The 15,370-nt window shown below is 32.3% G+C and overlaps 1 protein-coding gene across 1 annotated transcript in view; it reads left to right on the top strand.

Annotated features, from left to right (window-relative positions):
* The window catches only part of ST8SIA4 (ST8 alpha-N-acetyl-neuraminide alpha-2,8-sialyltransferase 4), an 87,264-nt gene extending 71,965 nt beyond the window's left edge, over nucleotides 1-15,299 (top strand). Inside the window, exon 5 of the mRNA XM_017509160.2 lies at nucleotides 13,425-15,299. Within this exon, the coding sequence (XP_017364649.1) occupies nucleotides 13,425-13,707 (283 nt within the window). The 3' untranslated portion in view covers nucleotides 13,708-15,299. The remainder of the gene's footprint in view (nucleotides 1-13,424) is intronic.
* The last annotated feature ends 71 nt before the right edge of the window (nucleotides 15,300-15,370 follow it).

The raw sequence follows: 15,370 nt of genomic DNA, 5'->3' as shown, positions 1-15,370 counted from the left end.
GACCCTTACATAAGCAAGTCAAATTGAGCCTTACTGGCAATGCAGTGTTAGGATAAGCCCTCTACAAGCTGTAAATTAGGCGAATAATCTCTCTACAAGAGATTATTCATTTTGAATAATGACAAAAATGTCTGTCTAAGATCTTAATTCTATGGCTAAAAAAGGCACATTTGTTTATACATCGATATCCTATTCATAAATAATTTACTTTCCTTACAATAGCCAGTGGCCAGACCTAAAACGCCACTCAATGTCCAGAGTTCAATAATGGTCCTGCACTTTCAAAGCCTGTTTCTGACCTAATAATTCTTGCAGTGGAAAGACCAATTATAATGAGTATCCTTAGCTTTCTTTAAAGTCTATGAAAGCAATCTGACTGGCAGTTGGTCTAGAATAAATGTGAATAACTGAATACTTGCAAATCTGAGAACTTCATATTGCTACAGATAGAATTTGATAACAAAAATGTAAGCTATCCAAAGGCAAATACTAATGCACTTCTTATTTCTGTGAATTGAATACTTAATTTCAATCATCACTAATACAGAAAGTTTAATGTTAATATATAAAGTACAATTCAGTAGAATTCATAGACCATCCTCAAAGTTTATTTAACCCTTGCCTCCTTTAAAAAAAAAAAAAAACAACATGAAATTTATGTAATTCTTTAGTAATATTTTGAATTGCAAAATAAATTAAACGATATGATTTGAACCCAATCAAAACAACTATATTTATTTTGCTACTTCTTCTATCCCACTCTAAGAATCTATATGTTTCTCTGACAGTGAATAATTGCAGGTTCTAATAATCTGGTAAAATATATTACTTTTATTCCTTTTATAAAGATAATGTCTCATACTGTCACCCAGCCTGGAGTGTAGTGGCATGATCATAGCTCACTGTAACCCCAAACTCCTGGGCTGAAGTAACCCTCCCAACTCAGCCTCTCTAATAACTAAGACTACAGGTATATGCCACTACTTCTGGCGATTTTTTTTTTCTTTTTTGTAGAGACAGGGTCCTGCTATATTGCCCAGGCTGGTCTCACACCTTGGGCCTCAATGACCCTCCCACTTTGACCTCCAAAAGTGATGTGATTGCAGGTATGAGCCACTGTGCCTGGCCTAAGGATCATATTTACTAAGTCTTTTGTGTAGGCAGCTATTGGAGGAACCCATTAGGTGTATTTTCTTATTTACTTAAGAAACTCCCAGAAATAGAAATTCCATTTGACCCAGCAATCCCATTACTGGGTATATACCCAAAGGATTATAAATCATTGTATTATAAAGACACATGCACATGTATGTTTATTGCGGCACTGTTTACAATAGCAAAGACCTGGAATCAACGCAAATGCCCATCAATGATAGACTAGACAAGGCAAATGTGGCACATATACACCATGGAATACCATGCAACAGTAAGAAATGATGAGTTTGTGTCCTTTGTAGGGACATGGATGAATCTAGAAACCATCATTCTCAGCAAACTGAAACAAGAACAGAAAATCAAACACCATGTGTTCTCACTCATAGGTGGGTGTTGAACAAGGAGAACACATGGACACAGGGAGGGGAGTATCGCACATGGAGGTCTGTTGTGGGGGACTAAGGTAGGGACAGCGGGGGATGGGGAGATTGGGGAGAAATAACATGGGGAGAAATGCCAGATATAGGTGATGGGGGATGGAGGCAGCAAACCACATTGCCATGTGTGTACCTATGCAACAATCCTGCATGATCTGCACATGTACCCCAGAACCTAAAGCACAATAAAAAAAAGAAAGAAACTGAATGGGTTGGCTTACCTTGCCCCCTGACTTTTTTTCTTTTTAGATTCTGTAATGTAAAATTCCTTAGCCATATAACAGAGTCCCTGAGTTCCTGAGTTTGCTTTAATACACAATTGTTAGGCCCCAAATAAAAGGCCCTTTTTTTCCTTATCTGTACAAAATGTGGAATCCTCTGGATATCCTTTAAAGAGTTCTCATAAATTTTAAGGCTTTGCAGCCTTCTTCCAAATAATAATATTAATATAGCAACTGAGATAATTCAGAGGCTTTTTTTTTTAGTTAAGTAACCCCATTAGAGATGCAATATGAGATTTCTTAATATTTTAAACTTAATATTTCCCAATATTTTAATGGAGTTTATCCTCTAGTAGTCTATACTTTCTTTTTGAACCTATGTATACCCTAGATCCTTCTCTTGCCTTCTGCACTCTACCTGTAGTACATGCATTTTTGCAGTTTATGCATGAAATTTAAGACAGTATCAAACAATATTACATTAATGTACTAAAAGAGAAGCAGATGGTCAAGAATACTACACACTTCTTTGTAAACTAACTCCCACAGATGGTCTTTCTTCAGATTTTTTGCCCAACTAGAATCAATCATCAAACAAGTGATTTGAGAGGCTTTATTATGGAAATATTCCTCTTGAACAATAACAACAACAAAAAGCCATTTCAATCACATTTTCATTTTAAAGAAAGTTATGTTTCACCCTCTTTAAGTTTATTGTTATAAAGTCTGAGTTAATTATCTCTATCAACTTATATTCTTATTCAAAGTGCCAGTAAAAAAGTTTGTGACTCTCATTTTTGAATTTCTATTATACCAGTGTAACAGAAAGAAAACAAATTGTATAGAATAAATGTTTGTCTTAGGCAGTGCCTCTAAATTTAAGTGAATTTCATGATTGCTACATTGAGTTGAATTGTATAGTTCACACTCTAGATAGATGCCACATGATCATTTTTCTCTCCTTTTCAAGTCCTAAAAAAGCAACTATTGAATTTTTTGTTTCTTCAATTTGTTTTGTTTTGTTTTACTAGATGATTTCAAGCCCTAGCTGTATAATTCAGGCACTAATTCATTAAATTATTTAAATAAAAACAAGAGTTAAATGAAACTGAACTTAAATTTGTTAGTTGGGTTGAGTGCTATACGAGCCTGTGTTACCGGGAAAGGGACCCAATCTAGACCCCAAGAGACAGTTCTAGTATCTCAGACAAGAAAGAATTCAGGGTGAGCCCACAGAATAAAGTGAAAGCAAGTTTATTAAGAATGTAAAGGAATACAAGAATGGCTACTCCATAGACGGAGCAGCCCTAAGGGCTGTTGGCTGCCTTTTTTTATGTTTATTTCTTGATTATCTGCTAAACAATAGGTGGATTATTCATACTTTCCCTTTTTAGATTTTATAGGGTAACTTCCTGACATTCATGGCATTTGTAAACTCTCATGGCACTGTGGGAGTGTAGCAGTAAGGATGATCAAAGGTCAGTCTTATCACCGTCTTGGATTTGGTGGGGTTTGGCTGGTTTCTTTACTGCAACCTGTTTTATCAGCAAGGTCTTTATGACCTGTGTCTTGTGCTGACCTTTTATCTCATCCTGTGACTTAGAATGCTTAAGTGTCTGGGAATGTAGCCCAGTAGGTCTCAACCTTATTTACCCAGCTCCTATTCGTGATGGAGTTGCTTTGGTTCAAATTCCTCTGACACATGTACATAGGTAGTGTGACTGGATTTTGTTAATGTGGTTGCTTCAACATGATATATTACATTTCATTTATGCGTTGATTCATAATTTACAGTGAATTATTATTTGTATAGTATCATTCAATTGCTTCAGCATTCCTAAAGGGAAGATGCTTATGCCCAAATTTAGAGATCAGGAATCTGAAACACAGACATGACAAGGACTAGCCAAGGCTTAGCACTTGCATTCTGAAGGCTGACGCCATTCAAAGTCCTAGGATTTTTCACTGTACCGAAGTTATTCATTAGGAACATCAACATTATTTTAGAAACTTTTTCTATATTAATGTTCTTGAATTCGGCAACCATTTTATAAATGCAGTTTATAAATTAAGTGATTCTGCCTAAAATGTATTGAAGGTATCATCACTGACTAACAAAAAGTAAAGGATTAGCAGTGGTTTGAAAAGACTGACCTTTCACCAAACAGAGATTGACATGTAGAGGGGAAAAAACAAGGCAGGTATTTAATAATATTTGCCTAATGAAAAATATTTCATATCATCTTATGGTCCTTTAAAGTTTCAGGACTAAAAGTTGAAAGTTTTCCTCTAATATTTTGGAGCAGAATTATAACAGTGGCTTTGGAATGTAATTGAAAATCCAAAGCCTGCATCCTTGACGTTGTCTGAGCATTATTCCTTCATGGAGGTTTTCCACAGCTGGGAAATTCCTTTTTATATGCTTATGAAAAGCCTTTTTTGAGTCTTCAATTTGTGCCAGGGACAAGTCAATTGTCTAAATGGGCAGTGCCCCTGCAGTATCTGCCCCCTTTATGGCAGGAATAAAAATAGAGAATAAAGGTTTATGTTTGACCTACCTCCCCAAATGCTATTAGTTTGATACTTGCTGGGAATGCTTTTAGGAACCACTTAGAATTTGCTTATGGCTATCTTAATTCTAGTCATTTGCTGGGCTTTAAGAACTCTGCTTTTTGACTGATGTTTAGTGTACTTTGATGGAAAGAATTTTACATTATTCAAAGGAATATAGATCACATTTGTTGGTTCTTAGTTTTCTTGAAATTGATTTTAGGAAAACTATCTGGGAGGTTAATGTAACCTGATTTATTGGTGTAAACTGAGAATATCCATTTGTAAATAGTCCAAATCAAGCTAAAATAAGATCATCAGACCATTAGAAGACTTGTTTATATTTTGTTGTCACAGTAAACTTAACTTTCATTGGGAAGCTAACTTCATATAGGCTGGGGAATATGGAAGTAAAGTCTCTAAGTGCCTCCTTGAACTCCATGTTAATGTAAGGCAAAAACCTGCATGGATGAGCACCTAGATCATGCTCATCTTCCCTGTCTAATCCATTTTTACTAAGCTTTAGGGTTACCTACACCACTACCACCCTTGTTTTTTAATGATTTTTTTTTCTTCATAGGACTCCATGTCCTGTGATTAATGATTTCATGGTTTCCTTTCAATCTTAGTTAGAAAAATGTAGTTTCCATGGATTTTTATTTTCAAAAAGTAATCTGATCTCATAAGAGCACTTAAGTGTTAATCTAATTTAACTCCTTTATCATGCTTCAGAAGACCATCTCTCTTCTGTTTTTCTAGTATTTCACTTTTTATACGTCACCACTTCTTCATTCTGGCAGTTTCGATTATGAGTTTCAGTTTTTTCTCAGAAGGATTAAAAGTGAAGGTCATTAAAAATGGTAATGCATTAAAAGAAAAGGCCTTTAACATCTGTGGTTTGACATCTGTTTCATTTTTGCTCTGCCTCAAATTTACCAGCTTAAGATTTTAAACATTATCTTTGACAATTCCCAAAAGATATTTTACTAAATGCAGTTATAATCCATCTATTATGTGATGCTTATTTTTAAAATTCCCCTTCACCAAAATCTAGCCCACATATGATGATTTGAATCACTCATGTAGTTTGGGAGACATCTATTTTAATTCCATTCGACAATCTGACATGGTTAAATAAAGTCCAGAGTATTCTCTCCAGTTATTTTTGTTTTTGTTTAATTTTTCTCCTTTTTCAGCAAAATCCCATTTTCCTGTGATTTCATTCTCTTACATTAGCTTAGGTTTGAAATTGTAATGGGTTATTTTATAACTTTCAGATAATCAAACATTATCAAAACGTCATGTTTTTAATAACCAATCATGTAATTTTATATGTCAATTAAAATAAATAAATTTGAAAGAAATACATTAATTATGAATTTGTCAGGAGAATACGTGATATCACCCCTAGTAACAAGTATTATAGGAAAGTGGAAATTATGTTGTAAGTTTTTCAGTAGGGATGATCTTATCAAATAGCTCTGTAATGCAATTTAAGAGAAACACTGCATGTTATGGCAGAGAAAGCAGGGGTAGTTAGTATCTGCCAGCAAGATGTGAAGATTAGACTACTGCTATGTTGGATGGACTCTCATGTTCTTTATTCTGAATTCATACTACTTTTGGTCAAATAGAAATGAAAGTTGTAGATATAGTGAAACCATATTACGATCTTCATTTTGTTGGTGAGTAAACTGTGTCTGAATATGTTTAAATGGTTTGTCCAAGATTACATCATTAACAAAGATAAAGCAAAGCCAGGCTTCAGCTTTTCCCAATACTTTCTCACTATTGAATATTGTTACTCAAGGATTGGCAAGTTGTGAGAAGGTTCCATTTAATTAACATAACAAATCTCTAAAATACCAGGAAGAATAAATTAAATAAGCATTTTAAGTACCTACTGTGTATCCAGCATTGTGATGAATATGAGTTCAAAATAAAAACATCATTTATCACTTCTATTTCTAATTTTATTAGATAATAATAATATTCCATTTTCTCTCTTTACAAATGGAATAAACAACTAATACCTGAAAATGTTCCTAAGTAACTTTTTTAATTGACTTTTCTTGTTCAAAACTTATGAAGCTACAGGTCAGGAGGAATATTTTCTCTCTCCTCTGCAGCCTGCAGTGTACTGGAGCTGGCTTGTACTGTCTTGCAATATCTGATTGGGCCATCTCTTCTTAATTCAGTGTTCACTAATGTCAGGTTTGTAGCTTGAAAGCAGCCATGATGGTAACATTTACACCACAGAAATGGACAAATCTTATATATTAGCAGCACTGACCCCCCACACCCAGTATCTGCTTTAAGCATTCACCAGCATACCAACGTACAGCTTGTTGGCTGAGAAAAACTGGGCAAGCTATTTTACTTCTTAAGCCACAACTGCATCCTCTATGAAGTAGGGATGATAATATATTCTGTAGCATATATTGTAATATTTTATGAGGATCATGTGAAAGTGATTTGAAACTATATAAAGTAAAATTACTAATATCACAATAATGAGAGTTATATATTCACTAAATATGAGACAGTTGGTAAAACCAACTTGAATAGGTAGATCTAGAATTTCTTAACATTGGATCCACCTGGATGTAACAATGTGCATAGCCAGATAAAAAGAAGAGGGGTGAAACTCAGAGTTAAGGGCAAAGCCTTGTTTCTGTGATAGACCTCAGATAACATACATTGGTACTGAATAGAATATAGTGATAACTGATCATAAAGTAATATTCCCATTCCTTTCTTCATGCCATGAGTCCTTTATGCCTTTGAAGAATTAAGCTTATAAAGTTTGTTAAAGCATTTTCTGTATATATACTCTGAACGGCTTCTGTAGGAAAGATTTTCTACTTTCTTCTCAGCTACTTAACACAGAGCTCTGAATACAAAGGGCACATAGAAAAAATATTAACAATTGACCTCTTAAAGTTACAAACTTCTGCTTTCACTTTAATGACACTTCAAAATACCTTCAGAAGCATCATGCAACTCTGCATGGAAATTCTAACCCTCTGGTACAATGTCATTGCCTTTGTCATTTGCAATGTGGTTAAATAATATATGTATATATTGAAAGTACGAAATTGTCTTCTAACTTCAAGCACTTTTGGAAGTGTACATGTGTACATGTGAAAAGTGGGCCTTTTATACTGGTCATCTCTTATTTACCTTTAAAAAAATTCCCAAAAATCTTCATACATAGAAAAAAAAATTATTATTGATACTGGCCTGTTAATCACTGTAACACCATGTAGATCATTATTTACTTTTTTCCACCAATTAACTCAATTAACTCTGTGTTGAAAATGATCCTAAGGTTTCGCTACTCCAAACTGAATGTTCTTAAGTGGCTAAAGAATACAATTTATTTTGTTAAAATTAAAATAGTTATGGTCAGGTATATGTGAGCTTAAATCTTTGTCCTGTTACCTACAACTTCTGTGACCTTACATTGATTGTTTATCCTTCCTTTCCTATCACCACCAAACCTCAATGTCCTCATCTATGACATAACATCTACTCATAGGTTTTCCGTCAGGATTAAAAGAAAAAGCACCATATATAGAACTCTTTATACTGTCTCTGGCCCATTATATATACTCAATAAATTATTCTTATTGTTACTTATTGATAACTGCTTGTCCTTTTACCCCTAGGTTTATTCTTAGCTTGCCAAATCCTGTTAATTACACCTCTCTGTCCCTTTATTTACATGCATTAGAAGAAAATTTAAGATCTATCACTTATTGTCTGTCTGGCACACTATAAGGATTAATTCATAGCAGAGTGAATTATTCTCAGCAAGTATAGCGCTGGAAGTTCCATTTTTATTTGAAGAATTTGCTGTCAACGCTGCTTTATCTGGCAGCACAAGCCATTTCATAATCTTAAAAGGTATCATGAACTGTACCAAAATAATTTCAAAACAAAATTAACTTGTTTGTGTTTTACGTAATATATTGCAGACTAGAATACAATGACAGGACTATTTTAACAGTTGGGAAGAAAACAGCAGAGGTATTCCATTTCAATATGTCCAGGGATGACTGCTTTAAGTTCCATGTTATACAGCTGATACAGATATACTCCTCATAAGAATGAACAAACATATTGATAAATGTGACTGATGGAATCTCAAAACACATATATTTATTCTTGCTCCATGCTGTGATTTTTGGTGGAAAAATAATATCATCATAAATGGTCTCTGTTAGCTTTCTGGGGTGACTGTAGAATTGGGGTTGTGCAGACACTTCCTGCAAAGATTACTTATAGAAAACCAATTATTTTATAATATCTCAAATTAATTTAGACTGAAAGATCAAAAGCCATATTTTTACACATGACGTAGTCTTCCAGGGATATCAAGCACAAATCTCAGTTATCGAATGATAAATATGAGAGGAGAAATAGAGGAGACTCATGAATTAAGAGTATAAAGTTATATTTTGTTATACACTTCATCTCACATTCCAGATAGAAGAATTTCTGGGCTCATTAATGAAAAGTTTGCTTATAATATAACATTAAATTACAACTATTGGTACAGTGAGATTCTATCCTCTATATTCAAATTCTTCTAGAAATTGTCACATTTGATTTTTGGAAGAAGAATAACATTTTCATAGGAAAAAATATGATTATTAGGTTGGTACAAAATTAATTGCAGTTTTTGCCATTACTTTCAATGGCAAAAACCACAATGTTTTTTTGCCGTTACTTTCAATAGCAAAAACCGCAATTACTTTTGCACCAATGTAATACTTCTAACCTTTTAGACATTTTTATTTAACTATAAATACAAACGAATACTTTGTGTCTGTCAATATGTTGAATGTGAGCTCTCCTTAGTGTCAATATTGTTAAATATAACTTTTTTTTCTAAAACCCTGGTTGCTTGAAATAATCAGGTATTTTGACTCATCAGGTGATTATTATCTGTTTTTATTATGAGATAAAATATAAAATCATACTGGATTTAAAATCAATAAGTGTTTATTAGGTACCTTCTTTTCTTTTCACTGTATTGAAATGAAGGAAGGAAAGAGAACAAAATGGTGAGGAGGAAAGAGACAAGGAATAAGCATGTTTCACACAATTTCATGGACAGAGAAGATTGAAACTACAATATAATTTTATAGAGGAAATCCCAAAGCTGTAGAATTAAATATTTGTTTCACAATTAAGGAAACATTTCCACTGAGGTTATGTGACATGACCACAATTGTCCAGTCAATATTGTAGTCACAGAAGTTTCCAAGAGAGAAGTGGGATGGAAGAATGATTGTTTTGGGATATGTTGAAAGTCAAGTAGTATTATTTATTATATGTCAAGCTTTAGGATCTTTTACCTTTACTATCTCTTTTACAGAATCACAACTTTTTATGTTAAATATTGTTAACTGAGCTCCAAGGAAGTGACACAGCTTTCTTAAGTACCAATAAACATATCACAAATTCAAAGCTGTATCTTCTGACTATAAATATAGCCTTCTAGAGCACAATAATTTGGTGGGTAGAAACATTTCATATTTTGACTTTGTTTGAAGTAAGAAATGAAACTAATATGTTGGAGGTAGAGCATATAAGACACCTCACTTAGCCAAAACAGAGCTTTCACGTTGAGAGAAGTGAGATCTACAGAGGCTATCAAATGTATCAAATAGTTATAAATGTTCTATTTACACATATAGTCAAGGCTGAATGTTTCATACAACAGAAGAAGGTATAATAATAAAACAAAAGGTAAGGAAAGAAGGAAGAAAGGAGGGAAGTAAGGAAAGAAGAAAGAAAGGAAGGAAGGACAGAGGAAATTAATAATATTAAAAATAAAACATAGCCTCTCTGATAAAAAATAATTTGTATATGTCTATGTATGAATATAACATATATTAAGATCCAAATCAGCCAGAGAAGAAAAAGGATGCCACATGTTGTAGCAGTAATTATCTTTATGTGGTTGGATTATAGGTAATATTTTTCTTACTCAGATTTTTTTTCCTTCAAATTTTAGACATGGAGCTTACAATTTACATAAAAAGAAATACATGTATGCAAGCTAAATTATTGAATTTAAAATTTTGCTAAATTTTAAACTATAACATGTACATTTGAAGTAAAAATTAGAACATGTTGTACTGAAACAGTGTGAATATTCCATGATTTTATCAATGTATTATTTCCAATTTAATATTTGTTCCAATGAGGATGAAAAACAACTTAATATTCTATCTATTTTTGATATACTCCATAAAAATTTGCAGTTTTTAAATATCAAATTGTATAAAGGTGGATACATTCAGGTATGGATTTCAAAATTGCAGTCTGGGCTCTACCTTTTAATATTATCTAACCAATTATGCTAACAGAATTAGAAAGAATGTCTATTCTTGTTATTTTTACATGTAGAATTTGTTACTGGACAAATACTGAATTGCAATAATTTAGATTGGCCTATACAATTTCAGGCACAATATTAGGTTGATAATAAACACAAAATATAGTCTTATAGACTGCATTTGATCAGATCTGTGTTTTTAAATTTTTAGAATGTTATTACTTATGGCCTGACTTATTTAAGGCATTTTCCAACTTATGTGTTACATATTGATGCCATTTATTAAGGTGTATTTTTCTGTGACACTTTTTAGAAATCAATAGGATAAGTGGCATTTATTTTGTATTGTTTCTTCAAAAATGTCCTGAAATATTGACGGCATATTTTTCTTTGATATTATTCAAAGTATTGCAAATCAAATATCACCAACTAATTTTTCTGTTAACATTTCTAAAGCTAAATTAATTCAATATTTTAACTGCATATAGTTATTTATTTCAAACAAGACCAAAAGAAGTTTCTAAAGCCGCTCTACTCATTATTTTCAAATAAGATGCTTTGCAATCAGTTTCATTTTCAAGACACTTCAGTGATATTTTATTTGTGATACCTCATAAGATGCCCTGTATCAAAAAAGGTTGATTGCACATCTCTGACACTGTTTTAAAGCATGTAAGCCAATAATTTTGCCTTCAGCATTTCTGACATTGTAGTTACTTATTTGTATTGCATATAGAAATTGCTTTGGTATTTGTCTATGAGCAGTCATAGTTATATAAACCTCTAAAAAATCTCTCCAGAATTAGAAAATAGAAAGCATTCATTGATATTTAGAACTTGGAGTTTCATACAAGTAGTATAGCAGCATTTTTCTCACTTTAGAAATAAATAAGCATAACCCTCATACTGCCAAATTATTTCTAATCATGGACTTTGCTTAGTGGAAATACTCTTTTTTTTAACTGAATTTGAATTTGCTTGGCTTAAACATTTATAAATAGATACATTTTTAACTAACCAACTTAATCACCTAACATCTGTAACCATACACAGATCACATTCACAACACTTTTCCATAATCATTATTTCATGTAAAAAAACAAACAAACAAAAACAAAAGAAAACAAAACAAAAAACACTTGTTTTCTCAAAGCCCAGAGAGCTTCAGGCCACATCATAATTTCTTCAAAGTCTTCGAAGAAGTTTGACTATGCTCCTGGCTTAGAATCAATGTCTATGGATTCCACATTATGTCAATAGTGTATAGGTTATGGTTTTGCTCATTCAGTTCCTGTGAGTTATGAGAAAATTCCTAGATGGTCTTCTCTGAAAATTCCTTATAAAACCTTCTTTATGGATAACAGACAGTCTTAAAACAACTGTGATATCAAAGGGTTCATAACACATTTTATACAGCTCAAAATATTTAGCCCACAGCCTTCACTAAATGAGAAAAAGAGAAAATATGTAAGGCTAATCCTGACTGGGAAAAGGGAGAAGATGAAAGACAAAATATAGAATTATAATGGCCAGGTATATTTTTCCTGTTTGGGATGTTTCCAGTGAAGTTTAAAAGTATAAATTTATTTAAGGAAATGAAGTAACATATCACTTTAAGTTTTTTTCATACTCAGTACTCTAGATGTATTGTATCTCTCCTGGAAAGCACTATAAAAGTTTTAAAAAAGAGAAAAGAGGAAAATAATACTATGTTAAATCTAAAGCAAGTTTATTAAATACAGCAACCATCCAAATCTAACATAATATTCCCCTTAAATTTGGATGACAGAGTACGTATCTCTCCAAATAGAAGACAATAGTAAAATCTAAATAATTTTAAAAACATATTAAGGTTTTGTGTTTATAATTAAACAACTTTAAAAGTAAGAAAAAAATCCACACTCTTTCAGCTGCTTTCAAAAAAGATCATTGTCCTTAAGGAAATGAATATGCCAAGAAATGTTGGAAGCCTCCTTTCTTCCAGAGGTGATGATTAATTTGTGAGTTTGCGTGCTTTTCACACCAATGTTTGGTAGCAATGATGGATTTAAACATTTTGACGTACTTTATTGCCTATAAAATACTTATAAGCATTGAAATATATTTTACCTATTTAATAAAATGTTAAATGGTATAAGTGGTAAACTATCAATTATTCTACAACTTTTTTTATTGTTGTTGTTCTTATGTGAATAGAAGTAAGTCTTCTAATTTGCTTTAGTAAAATGTGACTTGGAAAATGGAGCTGAATAAATCAATTGATATAACATAGGTAAAGCTTTTTTCCTTGAATTTTTAATTGTAATATCAACATTTTGAAAATCTGTAGCCACAGTTTCCATCTATTTTTTTCTAGGAGGATTACTTAATCTGTACCCAATGATCATGACTTGTGCAGTCATATTTAATTCTTTTGAGAAAATGTTTGCTATAGGTTTATTTCAAAGTTGAGATTCTAGAGTAATATTTACCTACATCCCAGGTCCCCTGGGTATTTATTTAACCTCAAGAATAAGAAAGAATATAAGGGATAAAGAAAAAATAAAATAAAAGCATCAAATTTTCTAAATGCTTAAAAATATTTCTTCAGTTATCCTTTAAAATATTACTCATAAAGATACCTTTTAAATTTTCTACATCATGTAATTGTTATAAGATATGCTCTATGTTTCTCTAAATTCTTCTTGATTTGGTTTTTTTTTTTTCCAGCTACTGGCTGACCAACAAAGTTCCTATCAAAAGACCCAGCACAGGTCTCCTCATGTATACACTTGCCACAAGATTCTGTGATGAAATTCACCTGTATGGATTCTGGCCATTTCCTAAGGATTTGAATGGAAAAGCTGTCAAATATCATTACTATGATGACTTAAAATATAGGTACTTTTCTAATGCAAGCCCTCACAGAATGCCATTGGAATTCAAAACATTAAATGTGCTACATAATAGAGGAGCTCTAAAACTGACAACAGGAAAGTGTGTAAAGCAATAAAGTACATTTTGAAACATACAGACAATATGCACTTCTTTTCTGAAGATGCTTCTGAAGATTTGAAAATAGGATCCAAAACACGGCTGGGTTTCAGCATCCACCAATTAACTGAAAGGTTGATAAAGGACATTCATGAGAAATTTACTACCAGCTGATGAAATACCTGCAAAGTGCTCTAAAAATTAAATATTTTGACTTCAAGGGTCCTAGTAAGTGCCACTTCCACTAAGAATACAGTTTGAATGTATAATCAGTAGTGTTTACAAGATCCAACAGTGCACTCATCATTAGTTAGCAAAGTAAATAGGTTCATCACTGTCAGGCTGCCCACAGCAACGCCAAGCACATTAGAAGAGAAACCCCAGGAACACAACTCAGTCCTTGGGAAATTAAACCATCCTTGTCATCAGAAATCAAGATGGAAGCAATTTGAGCAATGAAATCCATAAGATTAAACAACTCAAGTAAATGCCTTCAGTCAGGACTCTGAGTCTGAATTTTATGTTCAAATTTATGTTTTTGTTTGTCTTCTGGAATCTCTTTTGGTTTGGGTATTGGGGTGCATAGAAATCCTTTCTGAGATACATATGAATGAGGAAAATAAACTTTACGTAATTATTTTTAAATTTCTTATATTTTTTGGAAATCTATCACACAAAGACTTAAAAAAAAATGTTTTATTTTTCACAACTCTAAACCTCCATATTATTTTCCAATGGTGTAGAAGGTACCAGCTAAACTTGTAATATTAGTGTGCCACTATGTAATATTAGGCCATTCTAAAGAAAAGATGTTCCATGTCATCTGAGATGGTAAAATAGGTAGAAGAAAAAAGATCTTTGGTACCAAAGATTATACTTGTGTTTCTACACAGCAAACCATTTTTCTTTAATGAAAATAATATATGATTAACATGAATATATTATTTTGCTATTAATGTGAAAGTTGTCTCTAAATATTTTTAAATTTCCAAACTCACACTTTATTTTCATTTGAAATGTCTTCCACATGTTTTACATTACGTAATAATTTTGTGGAAGCATTTTGCCCTTTAGAATAAATATCTGATTGATATAGAGAAATGTGACTTCCAGTTCTTTGATATTTCCCTTGTTATTCAAATGGAAATATGGGAATGCTCTATACATTACTGTTAAATTTCTTAGTGAAGAAATATAAATTTTAATAGAGTATTGTTTTCAAAGCAAAGATGATTAATTTCAATAGGTTTAACAAGAAAATTGTGTGTCAATATTTTGCACTTAAAATGAATTTAATTGACCAATATATTCTGCAGTTAAACTTAGTCATAATATCACATGTCTTTTTCAAGAAACACGTGAAATTATTAACAAAGTAATTTTAAAAATTTAATGTATAACAGAGTTGACTAATAGGCCAGTTTTCTGGTAACTTATACTATGATAGTAGATTGTTTCTTTAGAAAGCAGAAGCACTGCATTCTCACTTCTACTTTGATTTCTTATTTCTTGGGGAGACAATTTGAGGAAAGAAGAAATGGCATGGAGAATATATATGTTTTGTTTCTTAGGGAAAACAGTCTGAGAAATGAATAAATAAAAACCATGAAGAGTGTGTGTGTGTGTGTGTGTGTGTGTGTGTGTGTGTGTGCATGTGTGTGTCCAGGGAAAAGGATATTCAC

The sequence above is a fragment of the Cebus imitator genome, unplaced genomic scaffold (genome assembly GCF_001604975.1).
Source record: "Cebus imitator isolate Cc_AM_T3 unplaced genomic scaffold, Cebus_imitator-1.0 Scaffold408, whole genome shotgun sequence".
NCBI classification, from domain to species: domain Eukaryota; kingdom Metazoa; phylum Chordata; class Mammalia; order Primates; family Cebidae; genus Cebus; species Cebus imitator.
The sequence above is the reverse complement of the archived record's forward strand: the minus strand, read 5'-3'. Positions and strand labels throughout refer to the sequence as shown.